A 23130-nucleotide genomic window follows, 5' to 3' on the forward strand; every position below is an offset into this window, starting at 1 on the left:
TCTTGTAGTTTGGATTGAATTTGCTGCAGGGGCGAAATAGTTGTGATTCCTGACTTTGGGACGTTTGGCACACAGTTATATCTGTTGCACACCTGGATAAACAGGCTGGGCTGTGACCAGGGGGATGAAATAAAAATACAACAGCCATGAATGGAGTTTAGTTTGCAGCTTTTAATGTGTCACGGGGGGGTGGGGGGTGCTCCTGAAAGGGAACTCTGGCAAGTAGTGTTTTTTTTTTGCCATGTTGCACAGATGTTCAACAGCTGTCCAAAGCTTTTTTTGTGGGGAAAAAACGGCTTAAAGAGCTGCTTTGACGAAGGAACAGGGAGGATGTTTGGAGGCAATTTTGGTGCTTGAAGCCTTGGCAGTTGAAGGCATGACACCAAGGATTTAACCATTATGTTTTGGGATGACTGAAAACTCAGGACTGGAGGAAAACAGTTCTTTTTTCTACAGTATGTATTTAGTTTTGTGATTCATGAATTGGACAGTCAGAAGAAATAACTTTTTCTTCTGTGTTTATTTTTATTGTAATTTATTGTAATTTTAAGTCTTTGCGTTGTACTACTGCCACAAAACAACAAATTTCATGGTTTATTTCAGTGATAGTAGACCTGATTCTGAAATAATAGATGGATATGCACAGCTAAAGAAGAATTATAAACTATTATAAAACCTGATTTACTGCCACAGAGCCAATGTAGATGGTAGTGTATGGCATGATACGGTGCAGCAGGAGGGAAGAAATCACAACAACTGAAGGCCATCTCGTTTCTCCAGCTTCTGCAATTGACTGAGGTCACCAAGTCAAGTCAAGTCAAGTCACTTTTTATTGTCATTTTGACCATAACTGCTGGTACAGTACACAGTAAAAACGAGAAAACGTTTTTCAGGACCCTGGTGTGTGGGCACGTGGCCAAGTGGTTAAGACATTGAACTAGCGACCTGAAGGTCATGAGTTTGAGCCCCAGCCGAGAGAACGTGTTGTGGCCTTGAGCAAGGCACTTAATCACACATTGCTCTGTGACGACACTGGTGAAAGCTGTATGGGTCCTAATGCCCTTCCCTTGGACAACATTGGTGTCGTGGAGAGGGGAAACTTGCACCATGGGCAACTGCTGGTCTTCCATACAACCTTGCCCAGGCCTGCGCCTTGGAGAGTGAAGACTTTCCAGCCGCAGATCCATGGTCTCACAAGACTAACGGATGCCTTAAGGTGCTACATGAAACAATACAAAAACTACACTGAACTACGCAAAAAAAAACACAAAACTACACTAGACTACAGACCTACCCAGGACTGCATAAAGTGCACAAAACAGTGCAGGCATTACAATAAATAATAAATGCAAACAACAGGAATTCTGCAGATGCTGGAAATTCAAGCAACACACATAAAAGTTGCTGGTGAACGCAGCAGGCCAGGCAGCATCTGTAGGAAGAGGTGCAGTCGATGTTTCAGGCCGAGACCCTTCGTCAGGACTAACTGAAGGAAGAGTGAGTAAGGGATTTGAAAGTTGGAGGGGGAGGGGGAGATCCAAAATGATAGGAGCAGACAGGAGGGGGAGGGATGGAGCCAAGAGCTGGACAGGTGATAGGCAAAAGGGATATGAGAGGATCATGGGACAGGAGGTCCGGGAAGAAAGACAAGGCGGTGGGGGGAGACCCAGAGGATGGGCAAGGGGTATATTCAGAGGGACAGAGGGAGAAAAAGGAGAGTGAGAGAAAGAATGTGTGTATAAAAATAAGTAACCAATGGGGTACGGGGGGCGGGGTGGGGCATTAGCGGAAGTTAGAGAAGTCGATGTTCATGCCATCAGGTTGGAGGCTACCCAGACGGAATATAAGGTGTTGTTCCTCCAACCTGAGTGTGGCTTCATCTTTACAGTAGAGCAGGCCGTGGATAGACATGTCAGAATGGGAATGGGATGTGGAATTAAAATGCGTGGCCACTGGGAGATCCTGCTTTCTCTGGCGGACAGAGTGTAGGAGTTCAGCAAAGCAGTCTCCCAGTCTGCGTCGGGTCTCGCCAATATATAAAAGGCCACATCGGGAGCACCGGACACAGTATATCACCCCCGCCGACTCACAGGTGAAGTGTTGCCTCACCTGGAAGGACTGTTTGGGGCCCTGAATGGTGGTAAGGGAGGAAGGGTAAGGGCATGTGTAGCACTTGTTCCGTTTACACGGATAAGTGCCAGGAGGGAGATCAGTGGGGAGGGATGGGGGGGACGAATGGACAAGGAAGTTGTGTAGGGAGCGATCCCTGCGGAATGCAGGGGGGGGAGGGAAAGATGTGCTTAGTGGTGGGATCCCGTTGGAGGTGGCGGAAGTTATGGAGAATAATATGTTGGACCCGGAGGCTGGTGGGGTGGTAGGTGAGGACCAGGGGAACCCTATTCCTAGTGGGGTGGCGGGAGGATGGAGTGAGAGCAGATGTACGTGAAATGGGGGAGATGCGTTTAAGAGCAGAGTTGATAGTGGAGGAAGGGAAGCCCCTTTCTTTAAAAAAGGAAGACATCTCCCTCGTCCTAGAATGAAAAGCCTCATCCTGAGAGCAGATGCGGCGGAGACGGAGGAATTGCGAGAAGGGGTTGGAGTTTTTGCAAGAGACAGGGTGAGAAAAGGAATAGTCCAGATAGCTGTGAGAGTCAGTAGGCTTATAGTAGACATCAGTGGATAAGCTATCTCCAGAGACAGAGACAGAAAGATCTAGAAAATCTATGTTCCGTGCCTATTCTGGTATCTGTCCCCCACTTTTCCTTTGCTACATCGACGACTGCATTGGCACTGCTTCCTGCACGCATGCAGAGCTCGTTGACTTTATTAACTTTGCCTCCAACTTTCACCCTGCCCTCAAGTTTACCTGGTCCATTTCCGACACCTCCCTCCCCTTTCTAGATCTTTCTGTCTCTGTCTCTGGAGACAGCTTATCCACTGATGTCTACTATAAGCCTACTGACTCTCACAGCTATCTGGACTATTCCTCTTCTCACCCTGTCTCTTGCAAAAACTCCAACCGCTTCTCGCAATTCCTCCGTCTCTGCCACATCTGCTCTCAGGATGAGGCTTTTCATTCTAGGACAAGAGAGATGTCTTCCTTTTTTAAAGAAAGGGGCTTCCCTTCCTCCACCATCAACTCTGCTCTTAAATGCATCTCCCCCATTTCACGTACATCTGCTCTCACTCCATCCTCCCGCCACCCCACTAGGAATAGGGTTCCCTTGGTCCTCACCTACCACCCCACCAGCATCCAGGTCCAACATATTATTCTCCGTAACTTCCGCCACCTCCAACGGGATCCCACCACTAAGCACATCTTTCCCTCCCCCCCTCTCTGCTTTCCGCAGGGATTGCTCCCTACACAACTCCCTTGTCCATTCGTCCCCCCCATCCCTCCCCACTGATCTCCCTCCTGGCACTTATCCGTGTAAGCGGAACAACTGCGACACATGCCCTTACACTTCCTCCCTTACCACCATTCAGGTCCCCAAACAGTCCTTCCAGGTGAGGCAACACTTCACCTGTGAGTCGGCTGGGGTGATATACTGCGTCCGGTGCTCCCAATGTGGCCTTTTATATATTGGCGAGACCCGACGCAGACTGGGAGACCGCTTTGCTGAACACCTACGCTCTGTCCGCCAGAGAAAGCAGGATCTCCCAGTGGCCACACATTTTAATTCCACATCCCATTCCCATTCTGACATGTCTATCCACAGCCTGCTCTACTGTAAAGATGAAGCCACACTCAGGTTGGAGGAACAACACCTTATATTCCGTCTGGGTAGCCTCCAACCTGATGGCATGAACATCGACTTACCTAACTTCCGCTAATGCCCCACCTCCCCTGGTACCCCATCTGTTACTTATTTTTATACACACATTCTTTCTCACTCTCCTTTTTCTCCCTCTGTCCCTCTGAATATACCCTTTGCCCATCCTCTGGGTCCCCCCCCTCGCCTTGTCTTTCTTCCCGGACCTCCTGTCCCATGATCCTCTCGTATCCCCTTTGCCAATCACCTGTCCAGCTCTTGGCTCCATCCCTCCCCCTCCTGTCTGCTCCTATCATTTTGGATCTCCCCCTCCCCCTCCCACTTTCAAATCCCTTACTCACGCTTCCTTCAGTTAGTCCTGACGAAGGGTCTCGGCCTGAAACGTCGACTGCACCTCTTCCTAGAGATGCTGCCTGGCCTGCTGCGTTCACCAGCAACTTTTATGTGTGTTGCTACAATAAATATTAAACAAGACAATATGCACAGTAGAGGGCAGTAGGTTGGTGTCAGACCAGGCTCTAGGTATTGAAGAGTCTGATGACTTGTGGGAAGAAACTGTTACATAGTCTGGTCATGAGAGCCACTGATCCTCAGGGCTTTCTACAGGGGCATCATCGAGAGCATCCTGACTGGCTCTGGCACCATCCAGTACAGGAACTGTACTTGTACATGTATACCACTGATCCTCTGTCAGCCTGTCACTTGTTCTGTGTATCCAGTGATGCTATGGAGATTGGAGGTTTTCCTTCTTTGCCCCAATAGGATGAGGCATTAGAAATACAGTGATTTCGCTGCTCATTCAGCTTAGATCATAAAACATATAAGTAGAATTAAGCCATCCTAACTGTGCGGATGAGAACCCTGTCTTCCATATCTATGCCTCTCGTAATCTGTTAAGTTTTTATAAGACAGGCTTGCCTCTATTGACATCAACAGGACTGTAGTTGAGAGGGTGAGTAGTCTCAATTTCCTCAGTGTACACATCACTGAGGATCTCACGTGGTTTGTACATTCCAGCTGTGTGGTGAAAAAGCACAACAGCGCCTCTTTAACCTCAGACAGTAAAGAAGTTTGGCACGAGTCCCCAAATCCTCAGGGCTTTCTACAGGGGTATCATCGAGAGCATCCTGACTGGCTCTGGCACCATCCAGTACAGGAACTGTACTCGTACATGTATACAAAACAATTATGTATACAATCTTAGTGTTTGGCCAATATCCTCCCCATATTTCCCTTCCTTATTGCTTGTACATAGCGATGGAGATTTTTATTCCCTCATGTTGTGAGATGGATGTAAGAAATAAAATTATCATCCTAAAAATTCCAATAAGGTTTCCCCTCAGCTTCAAGCTCTCCAGAAAAAAATAATCCAAGTTTGCCTAACGTTATAGCTAATACAGTGGATTCTGGTTAATCAGTGTAGCTACTTATTTCAGATAACTCTTAAAGGAAAAAAACAAGTCGAGAAAATAGCCAGATTCCTGCCGTTTATTTGGGATACTATACAACTTCATTGGAACAAGAGACCAATTAGAAACTAATTGGAGACCAGTGAGCAACTGAATGGTTTCTGACTGGTATCAGTCACCTGCACTTCCCTGGCTGATTTTTCACTACATCATACTTAGAGTGAACAGTTTTTCAATAGCCTCAGTTGCATGTGTTTGTGTTCAGAAAGCAGTGATTTTTGTCACCAATAATTGGCGAGAAATAAGCAGTAAGATGATTCAGAACTGTTTTGCTCACCACGGAAGAAGCATACAGGCTTTGAGATGCCAGAAATGGCCAGGAACAGCAAAGAACTTGAAGATATCGACAGTCGTCTCAATGAAAATGAAGGTTTTGAGGAGGCAATTGTTGAAAGCATTGTATGAAGGATGACCGTGACTACTTCTGTGCCTCATCATGTCCTTCGCTCTCCACGGAGCATTACTGAACCATATTCCTGAGCATTGGGTCTCACTGTAGATCTCATCCACCCAGTCCACTGGAGCTGATGTCATTTACAACTAATAAAAAACACTGCTGCATACAATGGGTGAATTCCTCTGTCAATAACTATTAGGAACTAATATGCAGTTTTATGTTACTGTAGAGGTATTGGTAGTGTTCTAATTTGTTCTGAATTTCATTTAAATTCATAAATTGTTATTCAGTCAACCAGTAGCTTGTCTTAACTTTGGCTAATTGAGGTGGCCGCTTAATTAGGCCAAAACGTACTGGGCCTGATGTGTCCTAATTAACCGGAATCCACTGTACTGTCTAGTCCTGGCAATATCCTCATGAGCCTCTCCAAAGTCTCCATGTCATTCCTGTAATGGGGTGACCAGAACTGCGCACAGTGCTCCAAATGCGCTCCAACTTCTACATTCATGTTGTAACAAGGGAACATCATGAGCTCCCAAGCTTCCACCAGCAACTGAATGGACCAAAAGGTTCCTCCAGCTCCTTCTATTGTTGCATCTGATCCTCGCCAGCCTCCCGCTTAATCTGTGTAGATTCAGCTTCATTTATTTATCACATGTACATTGAAGCATACAGTGAAATGTGTTGTTTATATTAGCGAGGATGTGCTAGGGACAGCCCACAAGTGTCACCACGCATTCGGTGTCATCATAGTGTACCCACAATGCTCAGCAGAGCAACACATGCAGCAACAATGACAGCAGGACAACAGCAACAAAGCAAGCCCCCTTGCTACCCACCCACACACTTACACACGCAAACAGCTCTCTAACCCCTGGACATGGCCTCTGGAATCCAGATTCCACTGGACTTGTAGACCCAAGGCTTGGGCCATCAGGCCCTGATTTCCCGATGTCTGGTCGACCTTCAGGCTTCGCTCTTCGGCTGATGGAGGGACTCAAACTCTGGGTTTGCCAATTGAGTCTGTCACTGGCCCTTGTGCCTCCTGTTCCCACAGAGCTCTAATTCCAGGAGCTGCCAAGATGGGGTAAATCGCTGACTCTGGTGAAGCTGTGGAGGTCAGAGGTTTGCAGACTTTTCCCCTGTAGGATGGTGTAGCTGCGTACGGAGGCATTGGAAACATAGTGGTGGTCTGGTTTGGCTGTTCACTCAGCTTGATCTGAGCTGAAAACGAGTCTGAAGGAGTTGGGTTCACACCTACAAATCTTTACGAAGAACAAACAGACAACTTTCAGAATCTTGGCCTGTCACAAAGTGCTTTTGTACAGCAAGATCCCCTTTGGAATCGTTCCATCAGATCAATTACATCCTCGCAAGATGTCATGTGGAATTGGTATTGGTTTTTTATTGTCATATGTATGACAATAATATGAAGATCCTGACCTAGAGTTACACTCCGTCTTCAGTTCTTTGCGGGAATAAGACCCGCCCTCAGGGCCTCACAACCGGCCGCTTTTTGATATCCTAAGGACGTTCCTGGAAGACTAGCATGCCTTCAGGGTTCCAGGGTTTTGTGGCTCTGGGGCCATGCTGACTGAAGCATCATGGGAGAACACAGAACATCGGGAGCAGCGGGTTAGCTGTGAAACGGGGACAACTTCTTTTCCTTATTTGGGGGAGAGAGAGAGAGAGCCTGTGGTATGTTGATTTATTGGGTGAACGGGTAGTTTTTGGGGCAATGCAAGTCTATGTCTTTATTGGTGCTTTGATGCATGCTTGAGTGCTTGGAGGGTGGTGATGCTTTTTTGCTGGTGGGGATGGTGGGATCGTTGCCTTTCTGATGCCTGTGAGTGGAAGGGGGAGTTGGGGGGGGCTTTGGCGTTTTAATGTTCTGTCATTCATTCTTTGGGGCACTCCTGATTTTGTGGATATCTTTGAAGAAAAAGAGTTTCAGGATGTATATTGTATACATTTCTCTGACATTAAATACACCTGTTGAAACCTGTTGATATGTATTGCTGGAGGATCTCAGTTGGTCAGGTAGCATTTGCGGAAGAAAATGGACAGTCAGTATTTCATTGTTGATATCAATGAATAGTGGAGCAGTCTAGATGGCTTACTCCTCCTATTGATACACTTTTTGATTTCTCTAGTGCCTTCAGTACTTTCCAGCCACTACTTCTGAGCGAGAAGCTGCAAGGGATGGGCATAGACAAATCCACTACCTCCTGAATTACTGACTACTTGAACGATAGACCCTGGTTTGTACGACTAGGTAGTTCGCTGTCTGAGATGGTGGTGAGTGATACAGGAGCACCACAAGGGACTGTCCTGTGTCCGTTTCTGTTCTCACTGTATACCTCAGACTTTCAGTACAAATCTGAGTCTTGTCACTTGCAGAAGTTCTCTGACTCTGCGGTGGTTGAATGTATCAGAGATGGGCAAGAGTTAGAGTACAGAGGACTGGTGGAGAAGTTTGTGAAGAATCACCTGCTCCTGAATATGGCCAAAACCAGGGATTTGGTGATAGATTTTAGGAGGAAAAAGACTTTGACAAATCCTGTAAATATTCTGGTAGAAGTAGTTGCAGTGGTGGACAAGTACAAATACTTGGGTGTTCACCTTGACTTGAACGGAAAACCAAAAACAAGGCTGTTTATCCGAAGGGGATGAGCAGACTATTTTCTAAGGGAGCTGAGGTCCTTCAATGTGTGCAGCAGGATGTTGGAGATCTTTCACCAGTCTGTTCTAGCGAGTGCAGTCTTTGTGGGGGAGCAGCATCAGTGCTGGTGATGCAAAAAGACTAAATCAACTCATCAAAAAGGCTGGATCCATCCTTGGCCACAACCAGGACTCTTTCGAGTTAGTGGTGAAGAGGAGGTCACTAAACAAACCGATGTCCATTATGGACAATCTGGCACATCCTCTTCATGACCTACTGAATAAGCAGAAAGGCACCCTTTTCAACAGACTCATTCAGCTCCACTGTCACAAGGGCCGTTACAGAAAATCTTTCCTACCAAATGCAGTAAGCATATACAACAGCTCATCCCTGTGCAACAGGAGAACACACATCAGGAGACAATGGTCTGTTTTATTATTTCGTATATTGTTATTGCACATTGGTAAATTAATATTGTGTATATTATTATTCTGTCTTTATTAGTTAAGTCTACACATTTGCTATGTGTGTCTTGGGATCAATAAAGTATTTTTATTATTATATTGTGTTAGCACATAAGTGCAATCACAAAGAAGGCACAACAGCACCTCTACCTTCTTAGAAGTTTCCATAGATTCAACATGTCATCAAAAAGTTTGACAAATTTCTGAGGCGAGTATCTGGCTGCTTGCATCACAGCGTGGTAGGTAAACACCAATGCCCAGGAACTGAAATGTACAGAAGGTGTTGGATACAGCCCTGTCCATCACAGGCAAAGCCCTCCCCACCATTAAACACATCTACTAGAAGCACGGCCACAAGAAAGCAGCATCCATTGTCAAAGACCCCACCATCCACATGCTCAGCATCTCACTGCTACCATCGGTCAGAAACTACAGCAGCCTTAGGTCCCACACCACCAGGTTCAGGAACAGTTATTATCCTGCAGCCATCAGGCTCCTGAACCAGTGTGCATAACTTCACTCACCGTGACTCCGAACTGATTCTACAACCTACAGACTCACTTTCAAGAACTCTTTATAACTAAGGCTCTCAGTACTTTTTTTTAAATTTGCACATTGGTTATTTGTCAGTCTTTGTTTATGTATAGTTTTTCATAAATTCTATCATATTTCCATCCTACAAATGCCTGATATAAAATGGATCTCAGGATAGTATGGCGTAACCTACCTGCAGTGGTCACTTTATTAGGTACAGGCCTTCTGAGTCGCTGCTGTGTGAACACTGTCAAACTCAGTTTGCAGATTAGTGAATGCTTTATAAAAGGCATTTTACTGTACATAAACAGTGTTAGTGACAATATATTGTGCACCAAGGCTCTGTATTTGGGGACACAGAGACTGCAGATGATGGAATCTATTTTATTTATTTAGAGATACAGCACGACAACAGGCCCTTCCAGACCAGTGCAGCCCAATTACACTCACGTGACCGATTAGCCTCCTAACCTGTATGCCCTTGGAGCGTTGGAGGAAACTGGAGCACCTCAAGGAAGCCCAAGGTAGTCACAGGGAGAGCGTAGAACAGCAAGAATTAAACCTGAGTCACCGCTGCTGGAGGAACTCAGCAAATCAAGTGGCATCTGTGGGAGGAAAGAGGAAGTGTTGACTTTTCAAGTCAAAACCCTGCAACATGTCCCGACTGCCGTTCCATTTATTCAGTAACTTAGGCTCTACAGCCATCAGTGGGAATGGAGGGGTTTGGATCCATCATCGAAGAGTATTGACTGGGAGAACTCAATCTTGTGGGATGCAGAGACTGTACTGAGCCCAAACTCTTAACTCGTCACTGACTTCATCAAATTCTATATGAATAAGTGTGTGCCTTCGAGAACATAGAGGACCTACCCAAACCAGAAGCCATGGATGAACCAGGAGTCTAGTAGTCTGCTGAGAGCTACATCTGTACCATTCAAGACTGGTGATCCAAAGTTTGAGGAGATTTGGTATGTCACCATATATGTACTCCAGCAAATTTCTACAGATGCACATTGGAGAGCCTTCTTACTAGTCGTGTCATTGGGTTTCGGGGTTAAAATCAAGTTAAAGTTTTGAGTACAGGAGTTGGGGTATTATGTTGAAGTTGTACAAGATGTTGGTGAGGCCAAATTTGGAATACTGTGGGCAGTTCTGGTCACCTCCCTGCAGAAAAGACATCAACAAGATTGAAAGAGTACAAAGAAAATTTACAAGGATGTTACTGGGACTTGATGACCAGTTATAGAGAAAAGTTAAGTAGGTTAGGAGTTTATTCCCTGGAGTGTTGGAGAATGAGGGGAGATTTGATAGAGGTATACAGAATTATGAGGGGTGTAAATAGGGTAAATGCAAATAGGCATTTTCCACTGATGTGAGGTGAGACTAGAACTAAAGGTCATAGGTTAAGGGTGAAAGGTGAAATGTTTAAGGGGAACCTGAGGGGGAACTTCTTCATTCAGAGGGTGGTGAGAGTGGAATGAGCTGCCAGTGGAAGTGGTGCATGCGGGTTCAATTTCAACACTTAAGAGAAATTTGCATAAATTCATGAATTGGAGCTATTTGGAGGGCTACAGTCCAGGTACTGGTCAATGGACTAGGCAGCATAATAGTTTGGCATGGATTAGAATCTGATTCAATCCATGATCCGGGGGTGATTGGGGAGCTCAGTCTCATGGGATGGGGAGACTGAGCTGAGACCAAGCTTAGTGAACGTATCCCAAGTTAAAAAGGTTGTGACTACATTAATGGAAATCCCATGGGCTACAGCACAATCACTGCGTCAACACAGAAATTATCGTTCTACTGGCTTACAAGTGAAGGAAATTTTCCTCATCTTGGTTTTCTGCCTTGTAATCTGAAGTATGGTGAACATACAACAGCACAGCATAGTACAGGCTCTTTGACATTCCTTCTCTATACCTTCCTCCAGTCACCTTGAAAATATGCCCCCTCATATCAGCCATTTCTGCCCTGGGATGAACTCTCTGGCTGTTCACTCTATCTATGCCTTTTATCATCCTATATACCTCTATCAAGTCACCTTCCATTCTCCTTTGCTCCAAAGAGAAGTTTAATAAATCACTCAACCTGTCCCCATAAAACTCTCTAACCAAGGCTGCATCCTAGCATATCTCCTCAGCACCCTTTCAAGTTTTACATCTGTCCTCTAATGAAGTGAGCAGAACTGGACACAATATTTCAAGTGTGGTCTAACCAAAGTTTCATAGAGCTGCAACATTACCTCGCGGCTCTTGAACTCAGTCCCCCGACTAATGAAAGTCATCACACCGTACACATTTTTAACCATCTGTCAACTTGCACGGCGACTTTGACATGGGGCCCCAAGTTCCCTTTGTTCCTCTCTGCTGCTAAGAATCCTGTCATTAATCCTGTGCCCTGTCAAGTTTGACCTTCCAAAGTGAATCACTTTACACTCGTCCGGATTGAACTGCATCTGCCACTGGTGACTGAAGCATGATCCCTTTGCAGTGGGGTCCTGCATCGTTGGCACCCTTGACCTTATCCCCAGTGTAATCACCCTCCTGCAAGTGAGTAGTTAATAAAGCAACAATCTGCCAGAGGAACTCAGCGGTCAAGCAGTGTCTGTGGGAGGGTAGGAATTCTCAATGTTTCAGGTCATCTGCATCTGAGCCACTCATGTCTCCTAAGTGTTCAATGAAGCTATGTTTTGCTAATTACAGGCATCTACAGTGAAGTTTGGGAGCCCCGAAGAGTATGCCTCATTACTCATTATGTCAAACCTCAATGTCTACATTTTGGAAATCACTGGACTGCCCAGGTTAGTGCTTTATCCATAAAACACGGGAGCAGAATTAGGCCAGTTGGCCCACTGCTCCTGTTCCATCATGGCTGATTTATTCTCCCTCTCAACCATATTCCTCTTACCTTCTCCCTGTAACCTTTGTCGCTCTGACTAATCAAGTACCTATCAACCTCAGCTTTAAGTATATTCAATGACTTGGCCTCCATAGCCGCCTGTGGAAATGAATTCCAGAGATTTACTCCTTTCTGGTGAAAGGAATTCCTCCTTTTGTCTGTTCTAAGTGGATATGTCTCTATTCTGAGGCTGTGCCCTTTGGTCGTAGACTTGCCCACTATAGGAAACATTCTTCCCACGTCCTATATCCAGACTTTCAGTGTTCATTAGGTTTTACTGAGAACCTCCTCATTCTTCTAAACTTCAACGAGTGCAGGCCCGGAGCCAATAAAAACTCCTCATCTATTAACCCTTTCATTCCCAGAAACATTGTTGTGAACCTCCTTTGGACCATCTCCAATGCCAGCATGTCTTTTAGGTAAGGGACCCAAAACTACTGACCAATGCCTTATAAAGCCTCAGCATTACATCCTTGTTCTTATATTCTAGTCCTCTCCAAATAAATGCTAATATCGCATTTGCCTATCTGACTCCACATGCAAGTTAACCTTTGGGGAACCCTGCTCGAGAGCTGTCAAGTCCCCTTTCCTCCACTGACTGTTGAATTTTCTCCCTGTTTTGAACATAGTCTAAGCCTTTATTCTTTCTACCAAAGTGCATGGCCATGTATTTCCCTACACTATATTCCGTCTGCCACTTGCTCCATTCTCCCAATCTGTCTAAAGTCCTTCTGCAGACTCCCTGCTTCCTCAGCAATACTTGCCCCTTCAACTATCTCTATCATCTGCAAACTTGGCCACAAAGCCGTCAAGTCCGTCATGCAAATCATCGACATACCAGCTTGAAAAGAAGTGGTCCCAACACCGACCCCTGTGGAACACCACTAGTCGTTGGCAGCCAACCAGAAAAGGCTCTCTTTATTCCCATTCTTTGCCTTCTGCCAGATAGTTTTACCCTGATCGTCCTTTCTCTCCTTGTGGCTTTTTAATTGCCTTCTGTTGATTTTTAGAAGGTTCCCAATGCTCCAACTTCCCACTGATTTTTGCTATTTTATGTGCCCCCCGAATTGTCCCCAGAAACTCCAGCCATTGTTATTCTGCCATCATCCCTACCAGTGTCCCCAGCTCCTCTAACATGCCTTTGTAATTCCCCTTACTCCACTGCAATACTGATTCATATGACTCTACCTTCTCCCTCTCAAACTGCAGGGTGAATTCTGTCATATTATGTTCACTGTCTGCCTGATCCAAAATTGTTACTTGGTTGTTCTTCTGCAAGCTGCTCTCATTAACAGGTGAACTGGATCATTTCCCGGGGAGGGGCTCCTCACTTCGAGATGGGGCTAGAATACAAAATCAGCAGTGTAATGCTATAAATCATCAGCCAGACTGCACAATCAGTATTACAGCGGAGTAAAGGGAATTACAGAAACTTGAGAGAGGAGCTGGCTAACGTTAATTGGAAGGGGACACTATTGGGGATGATGGCAGAGCAGCAGTGGCTGGAGTTTCTGGGGGCAATTTGGAAGGCACAGGGTATATACATCCCAAAGAAGAAGTACTCTAGAGGGAGGATGGCACAACCGTGGCTGACAAGGGAAGTCAAAGACAGCATAAAAGCAAAAGAGAGGGTCTATGATATTGCAAAAATTCACGGAAAGTTAGAGGATTAGTAAGCTTTTAAAAACTAAAAGGCAACAGAAAAAAACACAAGGATAGAGAAAAGATGAAATATGAAGGTAAGCTAGCCAATAATATAAAGGATACAATTTTTTTTCAGATATATCAAGAATATAAGAGGTAAGAGTGGATATTAGACTGCTGAAAAATGATATATAAGAATATAAGAATTTTGTGTCAGCCTTCACTGGGAAAGACACTAGCAGTATGCCAGAAATTTGAGAGTGTTAGGGGGAAGAATTGAGTGTAGTTGCTGTTACTAAGGCAAAGGTGCTTGGGAAACTGAAAGCTCTGAAGGTAGATAAAGGCACCTGAACCAAATGGGCTATACCCAGGGCTCCGAAAGAAGTAGCTGAAGAGATTGTGGTGCCATTCACTAGATCCTGGAATGGTTCTGGAGGAAAATTGCAAATGTCACTCCACTCTTTGAAAAGAGAGGGAGGCAGAAGACAGGAAATTAAGCCAGTTAACCTGACTTCTGTGATTGAGAAGATGTGGAGGATTGTTAAGGATGAGGTTTTGGGGTACTTGGAGGCACATGACAGGCCAAAGTCATCATGGTTTCCTTAAGGGAAGATCTTTCCTGATAAATCTGTTGGAGTTCTTTGAGGAAATAACAGACAGGATAGACAAAGGACAATCAGTGGATGTTGCTTATTTGGATTTTTAAAAGACCTTTGACAAAGTGCCGCACATGAGGCCACTAACAAGGTAGAATAGTGGCTGACTGACAGAATAAAGAGGCCCTTTACTGGTCAGCTGCCAATGACTGGTAGTGTTCTGCAGGGGTTGATGTTGGGACTGCACTTTTTGATGTTATATGTCAATGATTTGGTTCACGGAGTTGATGGCTTTTTAGCCAAGTTTGCAGATGATATGAAAGTAGGTGGAGAGGCAGATAGTGTTGAGGAAGCCGGGGGCCTACGAAAGGATTTGAATTCATTGGGTGAATGGGCAAAGAGGAGGTGGATGGAATATAGTGTAGTGAAGTGTGTTGTTTTCCACATTAATAGAAGGAATAAACGTGAAAACTATTTTCCAAATGGGGAGAACATTAAAAAAAAAATCAGAAGTGCAAAGGGACTTGGGAGTCTTTGTGCAGGATTCCTTTGAAGGTTAACTTGACTCTCTGGTATGGAAGGCAAATACAATGTTAGCATTCATTTCAAGAGGCCTAGAATATAAGAGCAAGAATGTAATCCTGAGGCTTTGTAAGGCATTGATCAGTACTTGGAGTATTGTGAGCAGTTTTGGACTCCTTATCTAAGAAAATGTGTGCTGGCATTGGAGGGGATCCAGAGGAGGTTCACAAGAATGATCCTGGGAATGAAAGGGTTAATGTATGAGGAGCATTTAATGGCTCTGGACCTGTATTCATTCGAGTTTAGAAGTATGAGGGAGGGAGAATCGCATTGAAACCTATTGGATATTGAAAGGTCTAGCCAGAGTAAACGTGGAGAGGATGTTTCCTACAGTGGGAGAGTCTAGTATCAAAGGGCACAGCCTCAGAATAGAGGGTTGTCCCTAAACAGCTGAGATGAGGATTTTTTTATATTCAGACAGTAGTTAATCTGTTGAATTTATTGCCACAGATTACTGTTGAGGCCAAGACATTTGGGTATATTTAAATGGAGGTTGAAAAGTTCTTCATTAGTAAAGGCGTCGAAGGTTGTGAAAGAAAGGCATAGAATGGGGTTGAAAGTATAATAAATCAGCCATGATAGAATGGCAAAGCAGACTCGATGAGATGAAGGGCCCAATTCTACTCCTGTATCTTATGGTCTTATTGTCAATATTCCTTGGGCCTTATCATGGCCGTACAGGTAAATTGGAATTGTTTTATTATTGTCACATGTACCAAGTTACAATGTAAAATGTGTCTTTCATACTGTTCATACAGTTCAATTCATTACCTAACTGAGGTAATACAAGGTTAAACATTATCCCACTCAATCGCTGTCTCCTTCCCCCCGTTCAGCGGTCAGCCATCGAACTGGCTGAGAAAGCGGGAGGTGCATCCGATTCGGGACCTGCTGTACCTGCAAGTGGGTCTGCGCACCCAGAGTATTGGCATGGAGTTCGACGGTGCAGGCAGCTCGTACACCCTGCTGATCCGAAATCCATCCAAGTGCAAGAACTTCATCCAGTTTTTCACAGGTGGGTGTTGCTGGTGTCATGAAGAACTTGCCCCAAAGTGTTTCAAGCTTAGTAAATGCAATGTTTGTAGTCCTTATAGGAACCTGTTTCAGAATCATATTCATACATTAGCAAAGTCCAAGCCGAGCTTATTATCATATGCACAAGTACACATATGCCCGGTGCAATGAAAATTTATTTAGAGCAGTATCATGGACATATAGCATCAGATAAGCAACATTCACAGAGAAGCATAAATTAATCATAAATTAAACACCGTTTTATAAGCTTTGGGTACAGCGTGGTTTGTCTGCCGGAGCTGACCTGCACAATATAGTAATATAATTTTAAGGTGATTGGAGGGAAGTACAGGAGGGATGACTGATGGCTCTGGGCCTGTATTCACTGAAGTTTAGAAGAATGAGGTGAGATCTCAAACATGGAAAAGCCTAGATAAAGTGGACATGGAGGGGATCACCTCCTTGTAATGGGGGTCATCTAGGACCAGGGGCACAGCTTCAGAATAGAGGGGCCTCCATTTGGAACCGAAATGAGGAGGAATTTCTTTAGCCAGAAGGTAGTAAATCTTTGGAATTCATTGCTACAGACAGCTGTGGAGGCCATCTTTTTGTGGGTATATTTAAAGCAGAAGTTGATAAGTTCTTGATTGGTAAGAGCATCAGAGGTTACAGGGAGATTGGGGTTGAGAGGGATGATGGAGTGGCAGAGCAGGCTCAATGGGCCAAATGGCCTAATTCTGCTCCTATGTCTTATGATAGACAATGATAGGTGCATGAAACTTGCTGCCAGTGGTTATGGCAGAGGCAGATACACAAGGGACTTTTAAAAGCCTCTTGGGTAGGCACATGGATGATAGAAATATGGAGGAAAGGAATGGTTAGACTGAATTTAGTGTAAGTTAAAAGGTCAGCACAACATTGTGGGCCGAAGGGGCTGTACTGTGCGGTAGTGTTCTATGTCCAAAAGTTTGGGCATTAGCCTAGCAAGGGTAGGGAGTGTCAATGGTGAGTATTTCAGCGACGCTGATCAAAACTTGTTAGTGCTGAGCTCGTCATAGTGAAGGGCTGACTAGAAATTACGGCCCTGAATTGGAGGAAGGCTTGATGTTAATATGAAGAGTCAGGACCTGTCAGAATAGACTCAATGGGCTGAATGGCCTAATTAGAAGCTAGGACAGTAGAGCATAGGAACAAGCCCTTCTGCCCACAATGATATGCTGAACAATATAAATTAGTATTCAAATAGGCAACTAAACTAATCTCTTATGCCTACAATGTGGTACCTTTCATTTTCCTTGTTATTGCATGAATGAAATTGCCAGAGAGAATTACTGGTAGATACAAAGCAGCTTCTTTATTCGTCAAAACAAAGTACTGCAGGCATCATAGGAGACACTTTCAGTGGAAGGGTCTCCTGACCCAATGTGGGGCTCGATATTTATGTGCTAAACACTAAGGACAATTCCATATTTACAAAGTATAGACAATGCTTTCTCTTGAAGCTACGTACAAACTTCACACCTCCTGATTCACATCCATACCACAGACGCCAGCATCGTCTGGACTGGGATTCACAGCTTTCAGGAATGCATTGTTCCAAGTTAAATCCGCAATACATTTTCAAGGAACAGGAGACTGGTAACCAAAGCCATTTGCTAACTGTAAATGACCTAAACCCAAAAATCACTCTAACATTCCTCACATTCATGTGCCTATTTAAATGTCTCTTAAAACTCCCTAATGTCTCGACCTGCCCCTACCACCAACCCAGGCAGCACATTCCAGACACTCAGCACTTAACACCTCCTTTATCTCCGGTGTTTTATGGAGCATTTACCTGAAGAAAAGTCAACAGGCAGCTAGTGAGAGGCATTCTAAAATGGCATCATGAATCAAAGTCAATGTGTTCCATCAGATAAGGTACAGCCGGTGAGTGCAAGAATAACTCCATGTCGAGAGACAGTGTGGTTGGATTTAAAAACAAAAGTAGCTTGTGTTACTGATGGAGAACTGGAAAGGAGCAAGTCCTGACAGAGCACAGATAGTGTTGCGAGCGTGGGTACTGAGGAGGTGAAGAGTGGCATAAGGTAACACTGGGGAAGAGGGGTCATATTAACAGCAGTCCTGGAGCATTTTATAAGTATCTTAAGAGGGTAATAGAGAAAAGGAGTGGGGTTGAAAAGGGGCCATAGTTGCAATCTGTGAATCACTAATGGCCCTCACCATTCAGGACGTGCCTCCACTTGGTACAGGAGTCTGAAGACATACACTCAACAATTTAGGAACAGCTTCTTCCCCTCCACTGTCAGATTTCTGAATGGACGATGAACCCATACTCACTAGAACATCATTACTAGTTTTTGTGCTACTTATTTAATTATTTTCTATATTATAGCAATTTTATGTATTTGCACTGCTACAAATCAACAAATTTCCATTTATATATGACAATAAATTCTGAGTCTGAGTCAGTGGATGTAAGAAGGAGATCTGTAAGATTGAGGGCTATAGGTCTAGTGTACAGCCAGTTCCTGTTTCCCAGAGTGGGAGTGTCTAATACTAAAGGACATCCATTTAAGGTGAGTGGAGGAGAGTTGGGGAAGACTTTTTTTAATGTAGAGAGTGGAGGGAGCCTGGAATACATGCCAGGAGTGGTGTTGGAGGCAGATACATTAGGGACATTTAAAGTGACTCTTAGATGGGCACAAGGATGCAAGAAAAATAGAGGGGTGTCGGCTATGTAGGAGGGAAGGGTTAGGTTGATCATGGAGTAGGTTTATATACTGTGGGTCAGCATGACATTATGGGCTGAATGGCCTGTGCTGTTCTATGTTTTATTTATTTTGCAATTTATAGTGATTTTATGTCATGACACTACTACTCCCACAAATCAACAAATTTCATGTCACGTAAGACAGTGGTAATAAATCTGATTCTGAGTCAGTAGATGTAGGAGATGTCTTAGGTGAAATCTTCTCATCTGTAATCAGCATGGAGGAGACAAGGGGGGGATGCAGGTTTGATTTTAGCATTTAAGAAAAGCTAAGGGATGTGGAAGACTCTGGTCTAGATTCAGGTCAAAGTAAGAGTTCAGTATAGACCAGATAGGCTGAAGGGCCTGATTCTTTGCTGTAAAATGGTGACTAACTCTACTTTGGGCTGTTAGAATGGTTAGAATGAGCTGGAATACCTGCTCGCTGTCATGATGCTGCTACTCACCTTCCTAAAATCTCTGCTGGTTTTATTCACAGAAATGGTTCGGGAGTTAACACCAATCAGCAAGCTGCAGTCCATCTCCTTCACCCGAATGGACCCACAGCACAGACTCTGGTAAGGGTGAAGAACGCTTTATTATACCCTGCCTAATAATCAAAGAACTGCTGAGAGCATCACACTGGTAAACTAAAATCAATGTGTAAACTGCACTCTCTTGTAAGGAGATGAGAGAAGGGTTAAGACCATAGGACATGGAAGCAGAATTAGGCCATTCGACCCATTGAGTCTGCTCCGCCATTCGATCATGGCTGATTCAACCCCACTCTTTCGCCTTCTCCCTGTTGCCATTCTGGTCACCTCAATTTCAGAAAGAAGTTGACGCCTTAGAGAGGGTGCAGAGGAGATTTACCAAGATGCTGCCTGAATTAGAGAGCATGTCTTATGATAAAGATGCAATAGCTTTGTCACTTACATTTTAACATGTGGAATGTGTGGTTTGTGATAGCAGCTAACACAATCCAAAGATTGTGCTGGGGGTACCCTGCATGTGTTGGGCAGCCAGAACTTTTTTCCCAGGATGGAAGTGACTAATACATATGTAGCTGTCAGTTCGGCTAGTGGCTTGATCTTGGGGAAGACAGCCCGGCCAAACTTAAGAAATCTTGTGTGGGTGGATGCTGTGTGATGTGTTCCCCTGTTACAAATCAGTACCATGAAATAACAAACGGTACATAATATGCGATTAAATGATTGAACTTTATAATTCTTAATTTGACTATATGGTTAGTAAAGAAACAAAAAAAAGAAAAGGGCCCATTCTCATGGAACAGTCTAATGTGCAATGTCTATTTGTTCCCTGTCGACCTCCTCTGAGCGTAGCCGACCATCAGACCCTCACCCCAAGTCCACTCCATCCGGCGGTCTACCAACTCTCTCCATTCCCATCTTCTCTCGTCATCTCTCCCTGACAAAAAACGCGAAATCCCTGCTCCCAAACCCACAAGAAAGAACAACATCCCTCTTACTGAATCCAAAGTCCCGTTATCTGTGGTCATAACCCAAACATTGCTGCTACAGGGAAACCATTACCTTAGCAGTGAAGCATTACAGAGAGGCCACTACATTAGCAGTGAAACCTTACAGCGCATTACACATAAAAGCATGCATTTAAGTTGATTGGAGGAAAGTACAGGAGGGATGTCAGAAGTAGTTTTTTTTACACTGAGTGGTAAGTATATGGCAGGCACTGCTGGGGTTGGCGATAGAGGCAGATTCATTAGGGACATTTTAGAGACTCTTAGATAGACACATGGATGCAGGAAAAAATGGAGGGCTATATGGGAGGGAAGGGTTAGATACAGGGCAAAGTCAGGAGAATGGGGTTGAGGGGGATAATAAATCAGCAGAGCAGTATCATTGTATTGAATAGCCTAATTCTGCTCTTGTATCTAACGGTCTTCTGGTCCTTGATCTTGCTGGCTGCTTTACTGAGGCAGCAGGGAGTGTCAATTGAAGAGGTTGGTTTGTGTGATTGGGCTGGACTGTGTTGACAGCTCTCTGAGGTTTCTTGCGGTCTCATGTGGAGCAGTTGCCATACCATGCTGTGATGAACTGGACAGGATGTCTAGTACATTGTAAAAATTGGTGAGGGTCAACAGGACCACCGAATTTCCTTAGCCTTCTGAGGAAGGAGAGATGTTGGTGAGCCTTCTTGGCCATGGCTGGTCAATGCAAGGAGTTGTTCTCTACAGATCACTTTACTTTCATTTTGTCTGCTTTGGTCCTGATATCACTGTGTTCTTCCAGGCCCCTTATCCAGGAGCATCCTGCAGTCCCTTCAACAGACGACAAACGCCCCAATTACCTGTATGTGCTGGTGTACTTGATTCAAGGTAAAGTACTGCAGACTCTACCCATCTGGTGCAGATGATAAGTCCTTGGGATGATCACCTTTTGAAACTGTTAAATCAGTTCATTATTCTCACATGTACCAAGGTACGTTGGAAATCTTGCCCGTATAGGTGGATCCTGGATTGGCCTCTGCAACCACCTAAGGACCCACCAATAGACAATCCCTCAGGAGAACAGCATACTCAACTCAAGTGATCGCACCAGTGCATTGGAAAACTTTAATTTTACATGCCATGCAGATGATTTCATCACAACAGTACTTTGAGGTGCTACAAAAAGATAAAACAGTAACAAGGTGCAGAATAAAATATTACAGTTACATAGAAAGTGCAGTGCTGGAGACAATAAAGGGAAAGGTCATAACGAGGTAGGTTGTGAGGTCTAGCGAAGACATCATCAAACTGGGAAGTGCAAAAAAATTACAAGAATGTTTAGACCATAAAACCATAAACATTTGGCCCATCAAGTCTGCCTTATCTGTCTGCATTGTGGCTGATTTGTTATCTCTTTCAACAGTATTCTCCTGCCTTCTCCCCATAACCTTTAATGCCTTTACTAACCAAGAACTTATCAACAACCACTTTAAGTGTGGCCAGTATTGGAGAACGTGAGTTATTGGGAGAAGTTGGACAGGGTAGGACTCTATTCCTTGGAGTGTAGGAGACTTGGAACCAATCTTCCAGAGGTATTCTTGATTAGTAAGGTTAAAGTTAGTGTGTGTTTATGAAACAAACTGCCAGAGGAAGTGGTTAATGCAGGTACAATAACATTCAAGAACATAGAGCAGAACAGCACAGTAAAGACCGTTCGGCCCACAATGTCATGCCAACCCTTTAACCTAGTCTAAGTTCTTAGGCTACTCTAAAACTAATAAATACCTTGCCACCACTGCCGTCTTGTCACTAGGACAGAGAGCGCCACCACTGCCGTCTTGTCACTAGGACAGAGAGCCGTTTCCTGTATTGTTTACTGTTTACCTGTGCTGCACAATTCACATGCATTTTGAATTATATTTTATTCACTTATTTGTGACAGTATTTTGTTTTGTGTGCTGTGCATGATGTATGTATTGGTGCACTGTGGTCTAGTGGTATGTTGTTTGCTTGTATATATGTACAGTCAGATGACAATAGACTTAAACGATCTTGAAGATCAATCTGCCCTTCCCTCCCACATTGCCCTTCATTTTTCTTTCTTCCATGTGTCTCCTAAGAGTCTCCTAAATGCCCCCAAAATATCTGCTTTTACCATCAACCCTGGCGGGGTGTTCCACACACTCTCTATGTAAAGAGCTCACCTCTGACATCTCTTCCCCCCCCCCCCCCATACTACCCTCCAGTCACCTTAAAGTTATGCCCTTCTTGTTGGCCATTTCTACCCTGGGAAAAAATCTCTGGCTGTCCACTCTGTACCTGTTATCTCGTCCTCCTCGTCAAGTCACCTCTCATTCTCCTTTTCAAGGAGAAAAATCCCTAACCCGCTAAACCTTTCCTCATAAGTCGTGCTTTCTAATCCAGGCAACATCCTGGTAAATCTCTTCTGCACCCTGTCTAAAGCTTCCACGTCCTTCCTATAATTAGGTCATCAGAACTGAACATGATGTTCCAAATGTGCTCTAACCGCAGTTTTAGAGAGTTGCAGCATTATCATACGGCTCTTGAACTCAATCCTTCTGACTAATGAAGCCCAACACACCACACACCACCTTATCCTATCAAATTGTGCGGCAACTTTGAGGGGTCTATGGATGTGGACTCCAAGGTCCCTCTCTTCCTCCATACTTCTGAGGATCCTGCCATTAACCCTGTACTAAGCCTTCAAACTTGTCCTATCAAATAGCAAAGGAATCACAGACTTGCTGAGCACTTAAGATAAAGTTGCAAGGAAATAAAAATTTGATGGGGATTGCTCTGCTACGAGCTAGTGAGTTCTAGATGGGCCAAATGGCCCTTTTTTCAATAAACGATTTT

General features: G+C 44.4%; 1 protein-coding gene and 1 long non-coding RNA gene across 4 annotated transcripts in view; one reads left to right on the forward strand and one right to left on the reverse strand.

The window, feature by feature from the left end:
- stk11ip (serine/threonine kinase 11 interacting protein) overlaps nt 1-23130 on the forward strand; it is a 148182-nt gene that overhangs the window by 119424 nt on the left and 5628 nt on the right. For all 3 annotated transcript variants that reach the window (XM_063051405.1, XM_063051406.1, XM_063051404.1), the window contains exons 21-24: nt 12002-12099; nt 15856-16034; nt 19285-19363; nt 21056-21141. In XM_063051405.1, the coding sequence (XP_062907475.1) occupies nt 12002-12099; nt 15856-16034; nt 19285-19363; nt 21056-21141 (442 nt within the window). The remainder of the gene's footprint in view (nt 1-12001; nt 12100-15855; nt 16035-19284; nt 19364-21055; nt 21142-23130) is intronic.
- LOC134348274 (uncharacterized) overlaps nt 8091-23130 on the reverse strand; it is a 28806-nt gene continuing 13766 nt past the window's right edge. The window contains exons 2-3 of the long non-coding RNA XR_010018384.1: nt 15917-16117; nt 8091-9904 (exon numbers count right to left, since the gene is read on the reverse strand). This is a non-coding gene — a long non-coding RNA (uncharacterized LOC134348274). The remainder of the gene's footprint in view (nt 9905-15916; nt 16118-23130) is intronic.

Source organism: Mobula hypostoma, chromosome 6, assembly GCF_963921235.1.
Source record: "Mobula hypostoma chromosome 6, sMobHyp1.1, whole genome shotgun sequence".
NCBI classification, from domain to species: domain Eukaryota; kingdom Metazoa; phylum Chordata; class Chondrichthyes; order Myliobatiformes; family Myliobatidae; genus Mobula; species Mobula hypostoma.